The following is a 26038-nucleotide window of genomic DNA, read 5'->3' on the forward strand; positions in this document are numbered from 1 at the left end:
ACAGGGTATATGAACATCATCAACGTACAACATTAGGAATACACAACACGTATGGACTTACGTCATGAGAGAATCTCCTCTTATAGGCACCAAAATCCGCGAGCAGTGACTATATAACTTTTCCCCATTAGCAGCGAGATGCGTGTGATCCGAGAAAACTTCAACAACGTAACCCTTGATTATTATTTTTTTTTTTTTCTGTAAACAATCGTGCGAACGCTCCGTTCCTGCAGGGGAGGCGTCTACGGCCGATTTATGTAAGCGCGCTACGATTACGTACGTCTTTTCGATGAGATTGGAAAAATCACTGGGTTACATGCATGTCCGCCAATTTCACATTGTAATATTGTTTATTAAATTTGTGTTAGCTGCTCTTTTGTTAAGTATTTGTATGTTACAATTACTGTGGTGTACTTTAACCACTTCTATATAATGAGTGGAAGCACTAATTGAAATGCCGAGCGCGTATTTAAGCCTTTTAAATGAAATCTTGAAAAGTATTTTTTTACGGACCATTCCATATAGTCCAGCGGCTAAGTCCAGCGGCTATAGCTTCAGCTACATCTGTACTGACTATCGTATTTTTTTTTTTTTTTTTTTTTTCTTTTCCAGAGGCAAGGCCGAGCGTGTGCAATGCTGTTTGTACCGGAAAATTGCCAACGCGAACCCCAGATAGCCAAAGTGAACAATGAATGATGTGTTAAAACCACTTCTTACCGAGTTTTCATTTTTATGCAAAGCATAATGTTATAACGTCGAAAAGTTGTAAATCGAAATATATAAGATTGAAATTGATTTGACATGTAAATCTTCGTGCACGTTTGCCTTTGAGAACTTTGAAATCAACCCCTTGAACGGAATACAATGGAATAAACGAAAGAGCACAGTGTATTTGCCCTCTTCTTCAAAAGTGTGTCCTCATAAAAAATATACACGCAAGCCGTACCGTAAATTCAGAGCATCTCTCGTAAAACAATTCGCGTGTGTGTATTGTAGCAACGGAGCACGAGTTGGTGCGGATGATAAGAGAGAAAACGCCCATACAATAAGTAAGTATACATGCATATAGGGAAGTAGGAAGAAAAATTCAGGGGCGCGTCGCACGAGAAGTCGCGTGTGCGGGTGTTGTTTCGAGGAGCAAGTGTTTCCGTGCTCACTAGTTTTACCCCGAGTTGAAATATAAAATTGTCGTTGGGTGTAAAATACACGTGCTTCGTACTCAAGGGGCATTGGATCGATATCGTATTATTAAAACGATGTTTAGCATCGAGGGCAAGGGCCAATTATCGAATTTGTCGGAATGAAAACCTTAGTTCAAAAACAAGATTGATCCACGTTAACATTTCCAACAAATAAACCAATTAAAAAATGATCACATAAAAAAAATTACACAAAGTTATTCCATCATCTTCATATATTTACCAACCCTCGAAGTATCGATGTACTGTACCACCGACACTAGATGTACAAAAAATGAAAAACCACACACGCACAACATCTGCGTCCGAGTTTTAGTGCCCCCCCCCCCCCGTCATATACGGCGAATATTTCAAACACTACGTCCACGCGCACCTGAGGGACCGAGAGGGAGAAAGCGCGGCAACTCTGCAAATAAGGCTCGGCACCGGCTCGTAAATCAAGGCCCGGACGGATAGTCGAGCTGCAAACGAGGGTCTATGCAGGTATTTCTATATCATGTATACCCATTGCTCTGTACCTATTTATGTATCGTAGGCTTTTATTTTCCTAATGAACTTTTTTGGGGATGATTTGTCTTGATCGACGCGTCCACTCATGGGATGAATTTAAAATAAATCTTCATTAAAGTAACAGAGAGATGCGAGTGGATGGTTACTCGGTACATAGGTGTTAGTGGTCGTTGGCACCTTTGGAAAATGCAACGAAAATTTCACTCCGGGGACCGGATATTACGGTGAAAAACGACGCGCTGGGGGGTCCTTTTCCCGTCTATATATATACACTCGAGTCATACCCTTTGTGCTGAAAATTCACGCGTTTGCGAAAAAATGTGTTCAAGGTTTTGCCGTAGGTCGGGCCATTTTTTTGGATTTACGATTCATGGGGGAAAAAAGTGGGCGTTAACCGACGGATCAACGTGCATCGTCATCGATACAATTGTAAATAGGTAAACATCTTATTGTGCAATTCATCGATGCTGATAAAAATAGATTTCTAGCCATTGATTTCGTATTGAATACGCGTGCTAAGTATATAATACACAAGCGTATGTATACCACTCGGTCAATGCCAAAACTTGTACTTTCTATCGACGACACACTTTTACCAAGTGTAGGCATCTGTTGCCAAACGATACTTTGCGTGTAATAAGCAACTGTCGCTGATCTCGAAAAAAAAAGGCCATTCCGCAATGAAGATAAACACCTTTCTTCGTTTCTATCGAGCGACAGGGCAGAGAAGGAGGGAAAAATCCGCATTAGAAATCACTGCACAAGTGGATACACGTATACGAGCCTTGATCCAGATGAGATGCCAGAGGTGAAAACGCGCGCCAACACCTTCTACAAGTACAGGTGGAAACGGCGCACGAAAAATTCAACGGATAGAGAGAAAGAAAAAGCAAGTATCCATTGTTTGGGGAGAAAATGGCACTATGGCACGCGTGATGGGGCGTCGCGGAGCTGGAGAAAAAAAAAAAAAAAAAAGGCAATTATCGACCGTGAACCCATGTATACTATATAGCTCCCAATGCCCCGCGCGCGACAACCGCTCCCACAAACAATCTGCATAACGCGCATTTCTCTTTTTTTGCCTGTCTATTGTGTGTATTGTGCGTCGCGCTTGTCGTCGATCGTTGCACACCCGAGATTATTTTCGTCACTGGCCAACTTGAATTTCATGGGGTATACTTTTAAAATCTAGTCGAATCATTATACGAGAGGTACGGTATTGTGGAGAGAGATTAAAATTTTTGTACTTTGAGTTAACAAGAAGAAAATCATTTGTCGGCGCCGAGAGTATATAAGATGCTCTTGTGAAATCACTTGGCACTATACGTATATATTTGCATAATTACATCAGTGACCATTGTGTATATGCCTACTTTCCGATTTCATTGTTAAAAATGTTGGGGCTATTATTATTATTATTATTATTCACGAGTCACGGGTGTTATACCACACATGTGTGTGCGAATCACAATTGCTTCGTTTTCCATGTGGCGTATGATAGGTATTATGATACACATTGGCGTCATATCCTAATTTATGCAAGTGACGCGTGCAATGTACCATTAACATACACAGTTGCAGGGAAGGTCTGATGGCGTGCCCTGTATCGTGATTAACTAAGCGAAAACTCAATATCCCACTAACCGAGATATTTTGTCGTTATTGAAACGTGTGCGAGTCCGCGTGGTCTTGGATTTCCTCTCGATCCTATTTCAATTGTATACGCGACTCTCTGTCGTGTGTGTAACTCTGTGTGTGTACGTGAGTGTATATGGAACACGTGGACTGTGGGAATTTGACACGTGGTTTTCTTCACATTGTGCTCTAGTCGTACGGTACTTATTCGAAACAAAATAATCCACCGCTCGGCAAAGCGAAAATTCTATTGTGCGACTACGACTCCATGAAAAATTTATACATTCCGAGCTTACTTACTTGGAATTTTAAATTTCGAGATTTGTACGCGGCATATTACATCCTCCTCGTGCAGTGTGTACAATGTGTTCGACATGTGCTGCAAATTAAGCGAACAATTTTATGTACGACCGATCGATGCGGTGTTTTGTTCTTTTCAAAGCACATTCGTAGGAATTAATCAAAATTTCTGTGTATATTTTCGATTAATCGTGTAATTTTAGATGCACGTGTATATTTATAAAAAATGACAGACTCCGAAACTCTGATTTTTTTTTTTTTTTTTTTTTTTATCTCAACAACTTAAGTACACATTCGTATGGATGACGCTATGTTTTATTTGACAAGCTATTTTTTTAATTTGTTCGAAAAAACCAGGAGCTCTTTGATTTCAATAAAATCACCAATATTACTTACACGCGCAGAAAGGATGACATGATTCTTCATTTCAATTTCGCGTTTGCAAGAAACGCAAGGGAGGGAAGATCAGAAAAAAATATCCGAGAATAACAATTACCGTGAAGATCGAAGGTAAGGAAAATAACAAGGGAAAACAGGTAATTGCACCGCAGCGTATATATTTATACAGGCGCGCGAGACCCGATCATCGTAAACGACGAAGCCCAGCAGCATCCTGTGGGTGAAAAAAAAAAAAAAAAAAAAAAAAAAAGAGTTGTCTGTCTGCCGCGCGCACGCACACCCGCCCACACCCTCTGCGCACACAAGCTCAACGCACCCATCACCCACGAGACCATACAAGATTATATTATGCACATCGCGTGGGACTCGCATTATTATTTTTTTTTTTATTTAGATACAGCCGCACAAGTATCCATAAATATATAGGTATAGGCAATGTTGCAAGAAATTTCAAGGCATCAGCGCTCACAGTATCGGCAAGTAAGTGAGGGGTGTAGGCATACAAGGAACAGTGCACCAATATACTCTTGGTGGCATGAACCACCATATATATGTATACAACATATCTGTATAGGTACTGTATAATATAGTCTCCTCCCCCGTACACGCGTAGAAAAAGACGATAATACGCACTCGAACTCCACAAGATGACGAAGAACACGAATATCCGTGCTTTCTCAACTCTATCCATCCATCTCTCTCCCTCAACTCACAACTCCGAAAGTCCGAAACGACGGTTTACTTAATAAGTATATATATATTTATAAATGGGTATAAGTACATGACATGTGATTTATAAGTAAAGCAGTCGACATCGCGTGTATGTAATATATACATAGGCTGCTCCGTTTTTTATTCCCTCGTCTGCTACGCACTGTTGTTGTTTGTTTTTTCCCTTCTCTTTCTCTTACCGAGCGCTGCAATGATAAGAACTGCACCTACATACTACACACACGGTGTTGCGAGTGGCGTTTTACTGCAGCTATAAGCAAGGGACCCACGGATGCTGCGAGAAAGAGTATTATACGGTGCTCCTTCTCGGTGTGTATATATATATAGGTACCGTGCACTAGGTGTTATATAGGGTTCCGTATCTCTCGCGCGCACAGTAACGCGGAGTTTTCGGAGTTTCGGAGCAGAGATAATAATTAGTGGGTATAAGTATATAGCTACTACTTGTTTACACGCCCGCGCTCGTCGTCGTTTATTCATTATACAGTCATGAGGTGTCGCGTTTTCACATGCAGACAGGCAGGTCGTGTGTGTACATACGTAAATGCAAGCGGAGGTGTCGGACACGGCGTGTAAGTTGTTCATTCTCTCCTTCAGCTGCTGGTGTAGTTATATATATATATACGGAGTCTCGGAGTGACACAATCGTCGACGGCATGTATATATGGGGTTGGTATACGGTGTAGAGAGAAGAAAGGAGCAGCAGCAGCAGTCACCGTAGACACAAATGTACACACATACACATAGTCTTGGCACGCGTTCCCCGGGTCCCGAGAGAGATGACGGAGGCGCGGATGCAGCCAAAGAAAGGGGAAAGGAAGAAAAGTTCCAGGGAGAAAAGAGAGAGAGAGAGTGAAAAAAAGGGAACGAGAGAGGAAAAAAAAATGTTTTGTTTAAGACTGAGACCTGGACGACACTGGCACTCTGCGACGGCTGCCAGGCCAGACTGAAGACTGGCTGCTGGCGTTGAACCCAAAACGGAGGCGACGACGATAATCAAGAGAGAGAGAGAGAGAGAGAGCCAGCGCGCGCGCAGAAGAGGAGAGAAAAACGGAGCTCGCTTTCTCTCTCTCTTTTCTTCTTTTGCAGGTGTATGTATATGTATACTAGCCTCCCACTCTCTCGTTCTCGTCGCCTCCACCACAGCTGCTTGCTTGATGGCCTAATGTGAGTGTGGGTGGATGTCCGAGTTGTTCTGGTTTCAAATTAGAAGCGCCAAGAAAAATAGTCGGGAGCGAGAGGGGCTTCCTGGTCCACTCTGTGTATCTTTTTTTGCGATAAAATAAGTGTAAGTACCCCATTTCTTAAATGCAGGTATCGAGAATTCAACATCATACGTGTCGTTTGTTACTTTTCTTGCAATGCGGTATCATTGTAATGCTCGCTGAAATTCCTGTTTGTGTAAGTAGATGAGGTTCCGGAGTTTCGGAGTCTAAATAACCCTTTGAAGGAGGTGCAAGCGCGCTCTACCGTCCGGGCGTTGGAAGGTGCAGGCAGGCAGTATCTTCGGCATCCGATCGAGCGTCGGTAATTCAAAGAAATACTATTTGCGCTTGGTTCTGCATTAGTGCATCTTTTCAGCTTATGTATGAAAAATAATCCACAAGCTTTTATCACAATTACAAAGACTTTGGAATGGTTTAAAAAAAAAATTTTTTTTAACTTATCACCAGTTAACAAAGTAGCCAACTTGTTATCCAAGAAAGATTGCCGAAAATTTTAAGTACCCATATTAAATAATTTAGTTTTTAATCGAAATGTGATCAGAGTTCCAATGGAAGTTTATTTGTACATGATTTAATTTCGGGACATATTGAGTATGCGAAGATAAATGAATTCATGCGAAATGATATTTATAATAATGATAATTTTATTTTTTGTTTCATAATATACTCGCTAAAATGCCATGGGTCACCTTTCGTTCTTTCGCAAACTCTGTTACAATTAATCTGTACAACAGTACCACTCTTACGCAATAGCAACATTGAGTATATTTTGTTTCTGCGATATACATGCACAGACGTAACATTACATTTCTTGCTTCAATCTGTTACAACCATCGAAGATTTAAACTGTATTAGAAATGTAGAAGATGATTGAACAAACTATAAACTGTAAATACGATTTTGCAAAAATTCAACAGCTGTGAAATCTCTAGCGTTATTTTAAATTTAAAACTTAATAATAAGTGAAATAATTGCTTCTATAAAAAAAAATCTCGTTTTTACTTTTGGCTGATTTTATCAGTACAAGAATAAGTTTTTCATAATAGCAATAATACGTTAAAATATAATTTCTGTGGGTTTGACTGAAAAAAAAAAAAAAAAAAAAAAAAGAATCATTGTTCTACAAGGTTCCATTGATCGTTGGGAATGTAACAAAACTAAGGATCTAAAATAGTATAAACTTTTTTTTTTAAAATAATATTTAAATATTTTTTCTCTGAATCAAAAAGGAATACACCAAAAGTGTATCGATTTAACAATAGAATTAGTCACCGCCGGTGTTTCATACTTGTCAGCAAAAAGAAAGAAAATTAGCAAACAATGATACTTGTATTAATATCCTCTTATACATTTCTAAGCATAAATTTTCGATTGTTGCGAGGTCCATTGAATACAAAACAATATCGGCAACTATCCTCTTTATCAACCTCGTTCATTAACGAGGAGGCAGAGAGACGTGGCTCGTTCCCGTTCTTGCTCCGTAACTAAAGGACACAAGTACCTCTGATTTCCTTATCCTTACTAATTCTATTATCATTCGTCTCTTTCCCTTTGTTCTCCTTTTTAAAACTCCTTTGTCTTTTTTAGTTTGCATTTCTTTGTCGTGACACATTGTCATCGCAAAAAAAAAAAAAAATTTAATATTAAAATATTGTCAGACTCGTGTTTCGTACGTAGTCATAGTAGGAAAAAAAATCTTAAAAATCTTTTAAGTATATTGAAAAAAAAAAGAGATGAACGGAAGAGAAACAAATGCGTTTGTTACAATCTAAACTTATTAACTAAAATAAACCTACTTCGTACGTATTGCGGAAAAACCATACATTCTAATATACATTCGCAAGTTTCTCGCGACACAAACTTCGTTTTTTAATATTAATTAGCTGTGGTGATACTCTCAGTATTATTGCTAAAGTTTAATCTAATTGTTCTCGATCAAAGTTTTAATTAATGCTCGAATTGGAGTGTGTGATAATCTTGCGCACCCTATTTTTATTCTATGATTTTTTTTCTTCAAAATTATTAAACAGCAAAGAGTCAACATGGACAAAAATCTTTGAAATGACGATAAACATAATTATAGAATGCAATTCTATCCGAAATAGTTGATTACATACCTTCATAAATTTTGGACATTGACATTTTATATTATTTTACACAGCATTGTTGTGTAAGACAATGCCTTCAAAGAAATATTTACATTTTTTAAGAATTAACATGTAATAAATATATCAAATTTTAAGATCAACATGACAATAATTTTCAATTCTTACGAAAGTAGGCTTTAAGAATTGTTTTGTTTTTGATTGATTAAAGTTCTTATGTAAATTCGTACATAAATGTATCAGAATAATTTAATACAAAACAAAATTATCGTTACCAATTGATTCAACTACTGATACAGTAAAATTTTTCTAAAATTTATAGTTGTAACAATCGAATTTTGAATTGAGCAATGCAAGATGAATATGATTCCAGCAAATTCATTTTAAAATATAAAGATTTGAATCGAAAATTTTTTAATTGGCAAAAATAAATTTTATTCGTCTCAATGATAATAATTAATCATAAAAATTTATTTGAGTGCTTTTAAATTTTTTGATGAAGGTTTGAAATTCTGACTTGATTCCACTGTGAGAAAATCATTAACAAATATTCGCACTAAGGCACAGGATTCAATAATTGATTAATTGATTGGAATCTTTGCTGTTCAAGGCTTATGTGATTCCTTATCACTTTTATTACGATAATTGTGAATTAATTAACGGGTAAACTACAATTGTTGTAGTTTTGAAAGCTCATAGTTTGAAAATTCCTGACCAAGTTGTTATTTACAATATCGCCATCTTTTGAAAAAGATCAATTTCTTTTATTAATTTATAGCGTATTTTGCTTTTCGTTGAAGTAATAAATGCATAGCTTCCACAAGACCAGGAATGAAACGAAACAATTCTTGCTACAACTTATTTCTCTCAAGATGACGATAAAAATTTGCACATTAGCTTACATGATTTTAATTGAAGTTTAAGTACTAACATAATAACAATACAGCAGTCTTCTTACGGAATTACGCAAGACTCAAAGTTCTCTAGAAAAAATTACATTTTTTTCCAATTCCCGTAATTATAGTTAGCTGCTTACGATTTAAGCATCATTTATGGAACTATTTAGCATTGCAATCATTAAACCCATGTAATTAGTTGGCAGTTACGTTTGGAATTACCAAGTATGATTAAAAAAGTCTCGAGACTTTTTGATTTTCAAAAAATTACCGAAAAATGATCTGTGCGAGGTTCGTTCAGCAACGAAAATCAAAGCATCAATGGAAGAGATAGACACAATCTTGTAAATTTTTTTTTTTACCATACAAGCATTCGGAATCCATCTATTCGTTTGCACTCATCAGAAAAAATGGACGATTTCATTGGCAATCTCTCACTTGCCATCATTTTTCAAATGCAAAATACTTTGTCACTTGATCTGTTTTTAATTTGCCACATATACAGTATCATCATACTTATTATCCTGACAACCAATTGTCGCAAAGACAATTAATTTCCTTAAAATCTTAGTGCATAATTTTTTTCGGCACACCATCTATTCTTCTTATCACAGTTACTTTAAATCGATACTCATTGCATTAGACTAAGATGAAAATGAAACTATGAATACAGAATTTTTCATTTAAGAATCAGTCGCCCATCTATGGCTTTTTTTCTCTTTTTAGTAGTTAAATTATACATCAGGAATGTTATTTTCAAATTACATTTTTCAATAAACGGTTTTTTCCAATAGCGCAAATAAATTTCCATTCTTTTCATTCAAAAACATATACGTAAGCAACGACGAAAGTAGCGACTCGGGGCGAGAGGAAACTAGAGTAAATTTTTTTGTCACATTGAATTTTACTAATACTTTCGTACGAGACACTCCCTTACGACAGTTGAGTACACTCGATACACTCGGCATAAATATATTTTCAAATTCTATTTTACGATTTAGAAATACATCGTTCCTACGTTACACGAAATATTCAATGCTGACAAATAGTTTTGGCATATTTCTCTAATTGTTCACGGTATCTTAATATTATTAAAAAATATAAATGTTTGCACCTGGCAAATAAGACTCGTTGAAAAACAAAGTCCCCACGTCTACTTAAGAAAAAAAAAAAATGTAACCTTTACACTCACTAGGTTGTACTAATAAAAATGATTTTTGTACACGGATTTACAATCAAAAAGTCAACTACAACTCTACTGCACGATGTACAAAAACGTCCAAAAAACCTATTTCAAAATACAGAGATTTAGTTTCAAACTAAAATAATGATCAAACGAGAATCGCCTTTTCACAAGCGTAAAATGGAGAAAAGTAAAGAAAAAAAAAAGAAAAACCCCTAAGCCTAAAAGTATAGTTTGTCCAAAGAAGCAAGAAATGTCCATTCACTTACACGTATAGTTAAGTAATCACGTCCATCGACACAGAGCCCGACACATACAGACCATCCCGCGCGGAGCTGCCACTTTCGTCCCGCTAAAAAACTCTTTTTCTCTTTCTTGATAGCGCGCCTCTCTGTAAAAATACAACGCAACACACACACACACACGCGCTCTCTCCCTCGCATTCATTTGAGCACTTTCGTATGTAATATATAAGAACTCCAACGACAACATATACGACTTACGACGTGGCCTGTGGACTGTTGTTGCCGGCCTTGGCCTTGGACTTGCGGCCCAGGAGCCGCCGGAACGACGCGGTCCACCTGGACGAGCGCGAGAAGCCACCGGAGCGCTGATGGCCCGCGGAAACGTCGCCCTGCTCGCTACTGCCCGAGGACTCGCTGATCTTCCGGCTGCTGCCACCGCACTCGTAAGAGCGCGAGCGCCGGTCACCGGTCTCCGACGAGAAGCTGCAACAAGCATCGTTTCATCATCTCTTAAAACTCCAATCGCACCAAAGGGAAAAACTAGCTCAGTATAGACTATACGCACCCCGAGTCCGAGGAGAAGGCCCTGGTGGTCGTGGCGTTGGGCTGGGCGCTCGAGGCGTTCGAGGAGAGCGAGGCTTCGGCGGCCGGGGCCAGGTAAGCCTCGTCCTCGGAGCTAGTGGCCGAATCGTCGATGTAGCTGATGGCACTGCTCGGCTCCAAGGGCGAGCTCGCGCGCAATGGCGGCAGCGCGCCCGTGCTCGTAGGCGTTCCCGGTCTCAGCCACGTGCGCAGGTCCTGCAGCGGCGCTTGAAGGCACTTGAACAATTTACCGCTGAAAAATCCCCAAACGCCACGATTATTATACCATACGTATAAGGGCCATTAACGGAAGACAAAAATATATATACGCACTCCTCGCGGAAGTCATCGACGTCCTGGAAGGTGCGCTTGGCGTAGAGGCAGACGGAGCAGCGTCTACGGCGTCGGCACGAGGTCGCGTGAAGGGCCGCGGCTCTCAGGTGGCGCGCGGCGTGCCTCAGAACCGAGGCCTCGTGCGCCAGGGCCGCGAAGCCCTCCTCGTTACGCCGGCGCTCCTCGCTCAGCTCGTCCTGTTCCGCTCGCAGCTTCTCCTTCAGCAGCTCGTTCTGTAAACAACATTGTATCTATATAGTTTGTACGGAGTACTGAATGGGAATGGATTAAAAAAAAAAAAAAAAAAGCCATTGATCTCCACTTGAGGCTGCCACGGCTGATCTTCCGTGGCGGAGGTGGTACGTGCGGGAAATAAACGGCGGGAGGGGAAAAGAGGTTTTCTCGGAGCTCGGCTTTCTCCAGCGCGCGAAGGGCGACCGAACCGCAAGTGCATCGGTTGGAAAGATCGCGTGTCAACCGGTCGCGGGGGAGCGTATACACAGCGACAGCCTCCCGGAACGGTTTCGCGGGCTCTTTCTGGAAACGAAGAGGCTGCGCGGCGCCGGTTTTTATCCGATTTCTGGTGAACGAGCGTTATAAACGGCGATGGAAAGCAGTGCCGGGTAATTGAATGCATTAGTTTGGAAAACTGACTTTAAAATCAGGGACGAGTGTGTATCGTTGTGGGACATCTAAATGTACCTACTTACGAAGGACGTGCACTAGATTACGAATCAAGACTCGAGATCGGTATTGAGACTCTATTCGATAAGAGTCAACAACAAAAGTAAACATCATCAAAATGAAATTTTTTTTTTTTTTAGTAATCCTTACAATGTCACGATAAAATGCATGCACAGCTCATACACAGTAAGGATTATGACACGATTTTTTATTTTTACGGTATATGGTTTGCTTGGATGAAGTGTCTACGGATACACTTTGAGAAAAAAAAAATTAAAAAAAAAAAAGAAAATTACTGTGCTAAAATGGTAATCTGGTGTCATTTCGCCATTTATGGACATTTAACTTTGGCCAACCTAATTTTTACCATTTCACTGCTAGACAGTAATTTCTATTGTACAAACAGTAAAAACCATCTGTACTTACAAGAAAAACTACTCTGTCCTAAACATAAAAAATTATTGTTGAAACAGTAAAAAGTCTCTAGACACGACCGAACACTACCAGATTACCATTCTAGCACGGTAATTTTTATTATTTTTTCTCCCTCGGTGTACAAGCTAATATCGTATCGATCAGGAATCGAAATGTAATTCCCTAAAATATTTTTAAAATGGTCGTGAAAAGAAAAAAAAAAAAACCGACCTCGCGCTCCAGGGCGTCCCTCTCGTCCTTAATGAAAGTGGCCTGCCTGACGACGTCCTGCCTCGCCCTTTCGAGGTTGCGCCTTGTGATCTCGTTCTCCGCCGACTGTATCTGCAGTTGGCGCATGACGGTCTCCTGCTCGCGCTCCAGGCACCGGCGGGCCACCAGACACGCCTCGCGCTCCTGCCTCGCGCGCTCGACCTCGTCCTCGAGGCGCAAGTTGCGCTCCAGCTGCAGGAACAGCTCCTCCTCCTTGTCCTTGAGCTCGGCCTCGCAACCCTCCAGTCGCTTCTCCAACTGCTGGCGCATGTCCTCCAGCTTGTCGCGCTCCGCCTGCTTGGACAAAAAATTTAACAAATGCGCGTGAGTGGGATTGACGATAAAAAAAAAAAACCCCCTTTGTTTCTTATTGTTAGATTTATGACACCAATTTGGCCATTGGATGATTATTCGCAACAACGTCGCGGTCAGCCAGTCGAGTATATAATATGCCCGAAATCCCCTTACGATTAAATCGAAAGTATGATGATTATGGTATAATCACACCAATTTGTCTTCTTATGTTCATAAAATGGATACACATATAAATACAGAGGAAGACGTATAGGCGTGCAACAATTATTATGTATATCTAAGATAAAAAGAGTCGCTGACTACTTAATTTGGATGACATTAAAAAAAAAGGAGGAAGCTGATGCGCCCATTGATTGTCCGACGACTCGGCGCGCATTCCTGCGTGTCATCAAAACCCACTTAGCGCAGGAGCACACGTCAGTTGTAAGGAGGGAGGCTAGGCCTCGTTATATTATAGCATATACCGATGTACCTACCACGCCTCTTTGAAATTCGATACGAATTAAGCTCGCGCACGCGTCCTGACGGAAGAGAAGGAACAAAAAAAAACAGTCCAACCATGCACACAACGCTCAAGCCACATTGTAGAGAGACGAGGGGGATGTAGGTGCGCCCCGCCAACAGGGGCAGGGCTGCAGTTCATTGTACGCGCGCGTGGTAGCAAGCTTTTGTTTTTTTTTTTTTTTTTTTCATTCGAACGAGAGTTTAAGTCGTGCGATCGGTATACTCCGCACAGTACGGATGGATACACTATTTTTTTTGTTCCCCGCGCGCAGTGATCGCGAATAAAGGGGCCATTCATCACGCAACTGCAGTCTCCGCAACTTTTTTTTCTTTCTTTTTTACTGCTTCTGTATAACAACCCGTTACACACCGCTGGTATAATGATTTGCGAGGTCCGTGTACGTGTATACATAGTGGTCGCGTTGCAGTTCGGCTGACGAGTAATTTCCAGAGAGCACGAGCAGACGAAGATTTCTGGGTCGCCGACTACACGCGTGACTCTATTACGGTGTTGGATCGGTTGTATCAGCGATCTTACGTTGCGTATCTGTATGAACGGATTGCTTTCCACTTTGCGCCTTATCTGCCGTTAAAATCGAGCGACGCCCGTTACAGAGTGTTATTATAACACACTCGGGCAGAGAAGGCTTGCCTCTTTTTTTTTTTTTTTTCATGCGCTCATGAGCGGATGTGTCGAGATCGGCGATCCGCAGAGGTTACAAGGAAAATCAGTCTTCGCAGCTCTCGGTTTAACAAGGAGCGGTGCTTGCGCGAGAAACAAAAAAAGCACCAAACTTTCTTCCATCGAACAGCTCGGTGGCGCTCTTGAGGGGGAGCAATATCTTACCGATCCATCATCGTTTTGTTGGCTGTTGACGCTTGTATTCTTTGGAGGAGGTTTTTTTTCTCCTTCGAGTTGACGCATTGTAATGTATTGAGATGCAAATAAAAATCTTTCTTTATCTACGGGTGTTGTTTGCAAGATTTAAAGGAATACCGTGAATGAAAAAAAAAAAAAAAAAAACCCTTTGTTCTTCCCTCATAGATTTTCGTACACGGTTAATTATTATTTAGAAAGTTACAAATCGCCGGTCTCTCGAGCAACGTCACTTTCATCCTCCCTCGGGAAACACTTGATCGGCGTTCAGCTCTCCTCCTCCGGAGTTAATTAAACGGTATACGCTAATACGAATTTCATCGGCTCAAGCGTTACCTATTTTCTCGCTATACATATACAACATATACATGAAACAACTCTTTGTTTTCTCCCGAAACCTTTCAAGGAGAAACCAACACTCGCATCGTCGCGGAAGAGGCTTTTTTACACGTATATACACTTGTGAGAAAAATGATGTTTAATGGATTTGAGGAACTATACCTGTACACGTAAGTTTAGTGTACTCTCGAGTTAATTGCGAACAATCTTTTTTTTTTTTTTTCCCGTTCCCTTTTTTTGTTTCGAAGCACAAAAAGTACTCGAGTTTCAAATTACTTTGCGAAACTAATTATACAGTTACACGTTATACATTCGTCAAAAGGTCGCGGGTGTTGGTATACGTAACACGTTTTTTTCCCGTTTAAATCCCTGAAAAGGGGAAAAAATAACTAGTCTGCGTATATAAAACCTAAAATTGCAGCTGGCAAATAAATTATATACATGTAGAGGCGAGCGACGTGCAGGGCGAAAAGTGCGTGTGTACATGGTATTGTGATACACATTATTGAATTAAACGGACTTCGATCGGTTCCTCGCCAACTCACTCACTCCCTTAGGCTCACACCCCCTCGTGGATTAGCGTCGTCTCGCGTCGAGACGTTAACGAGCTTTAAGCTGTTTGTACATATATAGGTATGTATACACCCAAGGAAAAAGAGTTCGACGCACTATAAATATACCGTTCCGTCCGAGGTTCCGTCGTCGCGTGGCCGTTTTCTTGTTACTTCCGTCATTTGGTTGCTCGTCAAACGAACAAACGAACAAACGACGGTGCAACGAAAATATTGTTTCATTTTTTTTTTCTTTTTCCATTACAGGGCGGCTTGATTAATTTCAAAGTGTGCTCGTTATTACGCAGCGCGCCTATAAATCATTTCAAGGATATTGAAAAGTTCAATCTAGATTTTCGAGCCTATATTTATGTATACTTGTATAGGTATACGTGCAAAAAGCGATATCGCGATTGATTTACGAGCAAAAGTATTTTCTTGCGCCTACCTTATGAATATCTAATCGAAAATTGAAATCCGTAACACGCTCTTTTTTTTGTACTGCGAAAATTTAAAGAGATCACGTCTCTTTCCTCTAGATTTGAAATGGAAAAAAGAAAAAATTTGATTTATAGCTTCTGCATTCCTTGAAATAAAAAAAAAAAAAAGAGAGAAGGTGGTTTAAAAACCCACATGGCGCGTGCGATGACAACATCTTGCAGCTGCTGCTCTTTTTAATATCCCTCCATCAGCGATCCATAATGTTTTTCTCCTCGGGGTCGCCCAAACGGCCCATTCATGTTTCACGGCTCGTATATAAATCACACGAGTCTCGCGCCCATATGAACGCTTCCCGGAATTCAATCGATTTGCCCAGTCACCTCGCGTTCGGTAAATTCGCGGCGAAAATAAAAATCGCTGCCTTCCGTACATACGCAATTTTCGCGAGAGAGGTGTTTAATCGCTTGGACCTTTACTTTTGCTCTCAACGATTTCGCACACGATGATCGGTACTGTACGTTGAGGCTTTTTCTTTTCAAGCTTATACTATAGCCGTGCACGAGTTCACGGATATCTTATATTTTATGACTGCCGTTGCGTAAGTAAGTAATGCAGAACGAGAACTTGTAAGTTCGGTATACTTACAGTTTTGCAAGCTACAGTTGGGTGTTTTCGGCAGATCAGTTTTCTTTTTATATGCCTTAGATTTATACAAATAAAACTTTTTCGTTCTCAGTACATATAGGTATTACGGATCAATTTCGTTTTATGATTGTCATTATCGCAACCGAAGGGTTTTATATACTCAAGCAGGAAGGTAACCGTACCGATTTATATACTTTATATACAGGTATTGCACGTAACACTTTAATAAGCTCTATTAGTCTATACACCGAATAAACGATATCTCTCTCTCTCTCTCTCTTTTTTCTTTTTTTCCATTGCAAATCACTTTTTTGTGCAAGCTAATTTCTTTTGTCACTTGCCCGACAACCGATAGAGATATGTACAGTAGCTGCAGATTATATAGTCACCTTTGGTCTAAACACATAAAAGTCTCGCTCCTCGCGACTATTATAAGTACACCTCCCCGCAAGGTGCATTAGTCCACATAGTGCAAAAGCAAGTAAGTACTTATACAAACGAAGGGCTTCCTCCCCTCGGTAAAGTACAGAAGAACAGTACATGTATATGCAGGTGAGAGGAGAGCATAGAATATACCCCCACGCACATACACGGGGGGACTGACTCGCGCATATAATTCCCGCTGATGCGTAAAAGAAGCGCAGCCGCTTTTAATTGGCGGCATCCTCGCTCTTGTGTTTATACACATTTATTATACACGTATAGGTGGCATATATGCTATACTATCCACGCGGCAGGAATGCGCGCCGCTGCGGTGATGCCCCTCGGAACAATCTTTTGTCTTCTCGTTGTGCTGCTGATGTTCTTTCACTCCCTTGGCTTCTCCTCCAGTGCTCCGTGACGGCGGACGCGACGTTTCGCTGCGAATTATGGGCTTCGTTATGGTGTATGGGATTACACGCGCTCTCTCTCTCTCTCTCTTTGCTACATACGGCTGGGACTTTGTGTTTTAGAGGGGGAAAAAAACAACAACAAAAGAATTTAACCAGAAAAGCAGAGTAGCTGGACTTGGGATTTGGACCCATTTTACTGGGTATGCGTGAGGCAAAGAGGAAATGTCAATTGAATTCTTTTTTTCTTTTTTTTTCAGTAAGTAAGTAAATTAATGATGAAAAGAGAGCTCCTCCTTCCATTGACTCGATGGTAAAAAAGAAATACCCTGATGGTTGTACGATCGATCGCAGTAATTTTGCACTGTATTTCCACGAGAGCTGAGAAACAAAACGGCATTTAAAGGGAAAAGAAAAAGCAGTCGCGTACAACGACACGAGGCCTATGGCATGCCCATAATCCGACGACCTGTGGGAAGAAAAACAGGGTCCGCGTAATCGAGTAAAAGAAAGAGAGAAAACCATCACCACAGCCAATGGCACTGCTCTTTTTTCCCTACTACCCCCTTGTATACCCTCCGTCCTATTACCGTATCGACGCAAACTCGAAGCTGCATCGGCCATTACCGCGACTAGTACAATATATAAGCTACGTACAAGGTCTTCTCTCAGTCTCTCCTTCCCAGCTCGTTTCAGCTGTGTATCGTGCGCCTCCTGAGAAAAATACCTCCCTCGGCGAGTTAATGCCGTGTCTCCTCATTCCGGGGATTTTTGCAAAATTAACCGAGATGCATATATAGAGAGAGAGCGCTTCCGGTAGCGCGCGGAATTGAGGATGTGCGCGTAAAAAAACGCTACTCCTCTAATTGCCCGTCTCACCATCAGCGACGATTACCGATTTCACGCCGGGATTTTACGTAACTCTACTCTCTATGGGGTTTTTTAAATTTAAATTTTGCCTTTTTTGCGGGTGTTTGTGTTTAGGTAATGGTAAAACGGAGGATCGAGCCAAACTGGTATAAATGAACATTTATCGCCGACTGGGATCCCCCGGATTTATGGAGTGGAAACATAATTATTTCATCGCCGAAGAAAGTACACGTACAGTATAATTATACGCGAGTGCGTATACCTATATATATTGTGAATAAGTAATACGCGTATGCAAGCCATAATCGCGTTCCTCAAATTTAATTTACCAACGCGAGGAGACTCCGTTTTTTTAATTGCAAAACAATGGACTCACATGTATGTGTCTGTCTTTATGATTTCACCTAGGCCTTATCTCCGTTGTTGCATCGCTGAATTATTCATTCTCATCGACCCCCTGGCAGGATACTGACCAATTATTTTTAAAGAAGCGTACAAGATTCACTTTCGCGTGGGGGGGGTGGCGAAAAAACTCAATTTTTCGTCCAATCCGCGCGCAAAACTTTCGTCAACGCTAGTTTTTTCTTCTTTAATTTTTTTCTTTCCGATGGAGGTATACTCGGTCATCGAGCATCACCGCCTGCTTCCTTCCTGAATACGAGGCTTCGCTACAATAGACCTGCGCATGGGAATATAAATACGCGGCTCTATGCACACACGGGCGTTACTTGTATGTTACTTTCTACGTAACCGGCGAGCCGCGCAAAGAAAGCACCAAATGAGTTTTTTTTTTTTTTTTCCTCCGAGCGCCCCATTCAGTATTTCAGCCGGGCCCCCGAGCGTTAAGTTTCCGCGATTCCCTTTCACGCGTACAATTTATTTCACGTGGAGTTATGCGCGGGATGTGCAATTTTTTCTCCTTCGTCAGGGTGAACGATCGTTGCTGTCGTTTATGCCTTTGAAATCGTGTGTTTCTCTCTCTCCCACCCCCCTTTCTTTGCCAACGCTATATCGTATATATACCGTTGCTATCTGGCTTGGAAAACTGAATGACGCGGGCACGTGGTCGTAAATTCGAGCCGCGGAGATAATGATTTTGTCGTAATCGCTCGCATTTCCACTATAAATAAGTTTCGACAACGATGATGAACTGTGAATGTACGAGTGTCTCGAAACTGATTTTTAAATAATGTACACATTGAGCGTTTTAAATTACATGCCTTAAATAGTTTTCAAAGTATTTGAAATATGCGACAAACTGGATTCAATATGACAGTTGATAATCGCACGCCTTCCAGGGAGACTATAAAAACGCTGATACGAGCCAAACAGATAAAAAAAAAATATTTTGCTCGCACTATAGATCAGAGATTTGGAGATTTTATCTTTTTTCCTATACGTATTTTGATACTATTATTATCATTCAATTATATTACTCAACAGTTATCTGCGCTGAAAACGCCAAACGATTGAAAATTCCACAAAATTTAACTTTACGTCTTTAAGAAGAAGAAAAAGAAACAACGAATCGGGCTCGACTCGCCTTGAATCCACAATCACGCCCATCCGCGCCTTGTACTTTAAATTTCCTTTCGACGAAACACCCAAAACGTTTCGACAATACTTGCCGCGCGTCATTGTTATTTTTTTTTTGTCCAAAATACATGATTCACAAAAATGTCGGCGTCCGAGGAGCCGGAAAAGTCAACAGAACAGGGACACGCGGGCGTGGATTATTATTAGGGAGAGACGAACGAGTACATTTGGTCGGTGCGTGATTCATGCTCTAACATTCGCCCATCCATTGTTCCCCTTTTTCTCAAGAACCGGGAAGGCAACGCGTGCACGAGAATCGCCCCCGGGCTCGAGTTTTACTTGGCTTCCGAATTTCCGTTGCGCAACCGAGGAATACTCAGACGTGGAAAATTCGAGGGAAAATTTATCCAATTTTATACTCGACATTATTAATAGATGATACGAGGTGGGTTTTTCACTCGCTAGCCGAGTTGTGAATTATTCATGTCTCGATCGCTCATGTGCCAACTGATACAGTATTTTTCACGCGCTAAATCTTGTTATTCGCACAGTTTTGTTAATTGTTATTTTTCAAGACATTAGCGCAGTCTAGCCAAATGAGAGTTAACTGGGATCGTCTGGAATTCGAAAGTAGCAATCAACGTGGGATAGATTTTACGATTCTTCACATCGAAACGAGGGAATAATACAAACGGTTATATCTCGCGAAACCTATATACATTATACAGCTTGAAACCCAATTGTTTATCATTCGTTGAAAAAAAGGAAAAAACATTAAATGGCTTTTCACACGATGAATCATGCACAAACAATCGTTCTCCCTGTCATCGATCGTTGGCTTTAGCAATAGATAAGCGGAAGGGGTGGAAAAAAAAAAAAATGTTTTTCCAACAAAAAGACCGATACTCCAAAATACTGTTTTCCCAGGAAAAATCCCAAACTCGAACAACAACCTCTATCGGTCTCTCTCGGTTGAAACAGCACAATGTCCGTTTACACGGTATTTCACCTCCACGGGGACCGTCAACACAACTGCCGTTAACCCAAGGCTTCAAAGTTATCTTCTTCTTCCTCTTCTCGCAGTATATACCAGAGGGTCTCGCAAGACTTATTATATTACACGGCGTAAGCACCAGTAGCCCGCAAACTCGGCTCCTCTCTCGTTAGCACGTAAAAGTCCTTCTCCTACACAGGTGCATGTGTATACGTATATATAGCACGTATATACGGTAAATCGTGCGGAGGAATTTTTTCCAGCTGCCGATCTATCGCTATACGAGCACACGGTGACTTGTACTCTCTCTCTCTCTGGGGAAACTCGGATTGCTGGAATACACGTCCATATATTTTCAAAGGTTCAGAGGGGTACCTAAACTCCATGTGTATAGGTATAGTTGTGTATATGCAGGTGGTTTAGAGCTCAGGGATGTGCGTAGTGCAATTTGTGCGACGATCCAGTGTGCCGCCTCGAATTTCGAGGTACTCAACATTTTTGGAAAGTTCGTAGCCCCTCGGGTGAAGTTTATTATTGTTCGACAATTTTGTCAACTCGGTGGACATAGTTTCAACAGCCTCGACTTGATCGGTGCGTCATTCACGCTGATGCTTAGTGGTTTATCCGTCGATACGAAATTGCCGCGTGGACGTCGAGTTTCTATATTGTGATGAAACCAAATTAGTTTAGCGATAATTTCGTGCCATCATTTCGATTGAGGCATAAAAGTCATTTCGGAGCAGCTTGACGCACGCCCATGTGTCCCCGAGGGCTATTCTATATATATACACAATACCTCATGTGCTTTCGAGAATTAAAGAGAGAAAGGGGGAGGGCCTTGTTGTCTCTTACGCGTAACAAAGTTACGCTAATTGCGCGTACAATTACCGACTGACGCGTGTGACCATAAAACGCCAGATCCTCCTCTCAAATTGATCCTACCACGGACAGCTGTCCTTTGCGCGTAACATTGTAAAATGAAAAAAAAAAAGAGCGAAAGGTCGCCTATTGCTGTACACTCCTGCTTTTGTACACGTGGTACCCGCATCGGAAACGGGTAAGGGAGAGAAAAAAAAAACAAACGAGACAAGTGGCTGATATACTGACAGAGAGCCACGCTATTATATGCTCTCGGGGTTACGTAAGCGCTTGTCGCGCGGGGCACAAGTGAAGCGGATCGGGTTGTTGGATCGATGCTGTCGGAGGTTCAAATTTCTGGGGACGAGCCGACGAAAAATCGAGCGTACGAAAATATTCCAACCAGAGGTCAAATTCGAGCATTTTCAGACCGAGTAAAAATATCAAGTACGTAAAACAGTGAGAGGCTGATTTAATCGAAAAACCGATTTGTGGGTCCAAGTTACGCGAGTACATGTTCCGCGACATGTGCATTTGGGTGCAAGGAAATTTTCACGGGGGCACTTTGCCAACTAGAAAATTCTCTCTTGTTTTCTGGCTCGCGCTCAACGTTAAATTCACACTCGCGTGTCGTACATATGCTGGACACGTGCGAATAATGCATTCACTCGCGCGTTGGTGAGTTATTGCTCCATTGGGAGATTAACTATGACGGTACGGCTCAAAAGCTCAGTTATAAATGAGTCAACGGCAGTGGGCTTGGGTGTAACATTATTATTTATTGCTTATTGAACGATCAAGCGCGTATATCGTTTCGCCTCTGCAAAAGACGAGTCGTGGATTATTAATTATAGAAACGCAATCGACTACCTATATACTCTTGAAAAAAATTAACGAACAAGTAACAGTTTGTGTTTTAAATTAGAAAACTAAAGGTTCGGGTGATAAATAACCACGAACGTTTTCAATTTCGTTGCTTAAAAAAAAAAAAAAAAAAAAAAAACACACACACGTAGCACAAATGATTGACGTCTCGCCGTATAGCAGCCAGAAGCAATTCAATTAAACGAACGATAATCAAAGTTTCTCTCCAATAACCCCCCGAAACTCGGCTTCCCACCTCGAGAGAAGGAGAAAACAGCCAACTCTCGAAAAGTATCACGGAGTAATGTTTTTTTTCCCCCTTCCTCCGATAACCCAATAATTGCATTTTACATTCCTAAGGGGTATATTATATATACTTGGAGAACTATACTACATCTTCCGAGTTTTAACTCGCTGGGGTTATTAGCGGTCAGGATGATAACGATCCCTCGCCTCCTTCAAAATCATATGTAGACAGCAACAACAGTGCCTGTACATACCCCAAACGCATGCCTCCTCTCTCTCTTATCAGTGAAAGCGGCCGCTTCGGCAGCAACGGGCGATCGGTCCATTAAAAGGCTAATTTACGTTTTAATAAACCTCGGCCGATTTTTCCTCGTTACCGTTTAACGATCGCCGCACGCTTTTGACGGACCAACACGGCGTTGATACGTGCACACGCGTTTCGGGCGTACAGGTAACACCGGAGTACCGATTTTTCAATTGAACCATGCATGTACTTATATTTTTGCGCCGATCCCGCGTAAAGATAAGGGCGACGGTGAAACTCACCTGGAAAAACGAGAGATTTACGTAAGCGCCAATACCTCGTACATACGCAATTTAATCCGAGATTGATGGCTATACGTATAAGTGAACACATGCATGTCGGAAAGAAAGAATTTGTTTCATCGATAAACAATTATTTTCCCGTATCCAGCGGGTGGTCGTCGCTCGGTACCGATAAATCACCGCACTTATCGTTTTTTATGATCCGCTGAGCGCGTTTCCCGCTTGGGGTTGTACAAAAGATTTAAAGATCGAAAAATCCATTGGGTTCCACGTGGTGGGGATAGGCCCAGACAGATCCCTCGGAACGATATACACAAGTGCACGAGGTACGGCTTATAGCTACCGAAAGACAATATTTTCTCTGGCGCGCACCCGGAGAGTTTCCAGCGATTCGGCGAATTCGGGGGGAAGAGAAAACAAGTGCCGTCCTTCTCCCGAAGAAAGTGTTTCATATAGACCATTCGTTATTTTCTCGAGATAAGACAACACACGCGTATCAAGGTCATAGCGGCTAAATGCAGCTCGTGAAAAGTTGCAAAGGCATAATATATATGTAGGTATGTGGCATACCCACTGCGATCTAGGTCGGACCGTTTGCGACGCAAAAAAGATTTCCAAGCCGGTAGTCTGAATCTGTCTCTTGTACAAAAAGCTTATTGTTGAAGATTAAAAAAAGAAAAATAGAGGGAGAAGCGCTACATGGGTCTTATCGCGCTTACCTACCGAATTATATTTTGCAGTGCTATCGTCGCCTGGTGTCAGTGACTTCTGATACATATGTAGGGCTCACGTGTAACCCAGGAGTAGGGAGAGAAAAAAATGCAATCGCGGTTTGTGGAAGGGTGATGGGTGCAGCACGGCGTCACCGACCAATTAATAATTCAGCGCGTATTTTATGAACTCAAGTTATACATTTAGAGTACTCAGTCGCTCGAATATTTTATTTAGTTGTATACGATGACTGGAAGAGTAGGTACATCGATTTCAGTATCCTCCAACAATTTTACTGAAAAATAAATATTTATAATATTCTTCCGTATTTCCATGAACGGGTCAACTTATTAAATAATTTTTTATCAAGTTCCAAGCCACCGTCAATTACAAAATTCTTTCAATAATACTATACCTAAGAAGGACTGATAGAGTTATTTTCAATTAATTGCTTGATAAAAAAAAATTAGTTACTTTGATGTTTTATAACAGTTGATACACACTGCAGAGGGTCTGTATAAAAATCGGCATACAAGTGACATCGTTTTTGAATAAAAATTGATATCTCTAAACAAAGTCTAATTACTAATGATAAAAACAATTAAAAAAATTATAGTTTTATTTCGTAATTTATTTGCAACAAATAATAACGAGCGTTTGAGTGATTTTAAAAAGGAACTAATACTTGGAAAGAAGAAAAAAAAAATCGATTACCCGGTACTAAATCAAGCCTCTAAAGAGCTTGGAGTCGGATATGTAAAATGACTAATTGAAAATTGCAAGAGAAAAAAAACGGGATGCTGATACACTCCAGGAAAACAACAGCAGGAGTGGCGGTAAAAAAAGTGTATATATATATATATATTATGTATAAATTATCGATGGATCTCGTGCTCGCGCGAGTAACTAACCGGAAGTAATTAACGCGCAGGTAGGTATGACTAAAATATGCGCGAATTCAAATTAGCAAACGCGTACCAGATAACCATACACACATATATACATGTGCAAGACATGCATATACACACTCACATGTACCATTGTGAAGCTACCAGTTTTCATCCGCAACGTAGTCGTCGTCATTTCACTATTTTACAATAAAATACACCGCGATTACTGATTCTCCCTTTCCTCTTTGACGCCAAATTCAATTTATGTGTCCAGAAGTGGTATCACCAAGATATAATACATCCGACAGGTAGGTACAAACAGCTTGATCTTGAAACGCGGTGCCTCCAACGAACGATCCGTACTCAAGTGCCCATCCACACTGGCAACGCCAACCAAGATGCCCCGCTGCAGCGCACAAATAAGTTGACAGTCGACTCTGCGCACCTCCCGATAAATAATAAAGTTTTTACCGCAGTACAGAGCTGTATGATGCACCTCTCGTCCGATCGTCCGTCGCTTTACTAATGAGTAAAACAAGGCTCACACGCTGCCCTACCATATATACATATGAAATTACACGTCATCATGTGCAAGCCTCTCGTCTTACCCGTGTGTCCTCGTGGCATATCATATTTTTCCGATTCGTGTACACACGCGCGCATCAGTGATTCCAGCAGGTGTCGGTTGCCTCTACTCCCCCCTCTTTTTTTTTTTACCATCCATATAGCTTCGACTCTCCCATAGCAGAGCTCCCCCCGGGTCGCATTCCTCCCGAGCAGCAGCCCCTTTTCTTTTTCCGCGAGCGCGTCCTGTTTCCTTTTGTTCTCTTCCTCCAGCAACTACTTTTTTTTCCCTTCTCTTCGCTCGCCCTGGTTGTTGAACTCGGTCTGACCTGGTTGTGTTGCTGCTATGCGCCTCTAACGAGCTCAGTCGAGGAAGACAGGGGTGCCGATGATTGAGGTGTTCCTTTTGTGTATACGCGAGGCTTAGAGCCTAAACCCTTCGCGGGCCGAGGATATATACGTAAGAGTTGGCGCGAATATATCGGTGTTGCACGCAAACGGGTGGCTGTACTTGCTACATGGGATGTAATGGTAACGCCAGAAGCTCGTCGTATAATTATGTATAGGCAGAGCCACGAGACTTTATGCAACGATCGATATATAATATCAGTGTGTGACAAAGAGCGTTTATTGCATCATATCCACTTTGTTGTTGTTGTTGTTGTTTCGTATACGTATCGGATGCATCTCGCATCGGCTGGTGCATTATTGCTGTTTTCTCGTTGCTTCTATGAAGAACATTGC

General features: G+C 41.2%; 2 protein-coding genes across 2 annotated transcripts in view; both read right to left on the reverse strand.

Annotated features, from left to right (window-relative positions):
• The window catches only part of Mical (Molecule interacting with CasL), a 62569-nt gene extending 56861 nt beyond the window's left edge, over window positions 1–5708 (reverse strand). The window contains exon 1 of the mRNA XM_089598589.1: window positions 5316–5708. The gene's annotated coding sequence lies outside the window, so the exon portion shown is untranslated. The remainder of the gene's footprint in view (window positions 1–5315) is intronic.
• A 1414-nt stretch (window positions 5709–7122) lies between these two features.
• The window catches only part of LOC106647223 (uncharacterized), a 41584-nt gene continuing 22668 nt past the window's right edge, over window positions 7123–26038 (reverse strand). Inside the window, exons 3-6 of the mRNA XM_014363527.2 lie at window positions 12675–13007; window positions 11346–11578; window positions 10996–11265; window positions 7123–10913 (exon numbers count right to left, since the gene is read on the reverse strand). Of these exons, the coding sequence (XP_014219013.2) occupies window positions 10685–10913; window positions 10996–11265; window positions 11346–11578; window positions 12675–13007 (1065 nt within the window). The 3' untranslated portion in view covers window positions 7123–10684. The remainder of the gene's footprint in view (window positions 10914–10995; window positions 11266–11345; window positions 11579–12674; window positions 13008–26038) is intronic.

This window comes from Copidosoma floridanum, unplaced genomic scaffold (genome assembly GCF_036245765.1).
Source record: "Copidosoma floridanum isolate Cflo_tuat_1 unplaced genomic scaffold, Cflo_Japanese_pri ptg000006l, whole genome shotgun sequence".
NCBI classification, from domain to species: Eukaryota; Metazoa; Arthropoda; class Insecta; order Hymenoptera; family Encyrtidae; genus Copidosoma; species Copidosoma floridanum.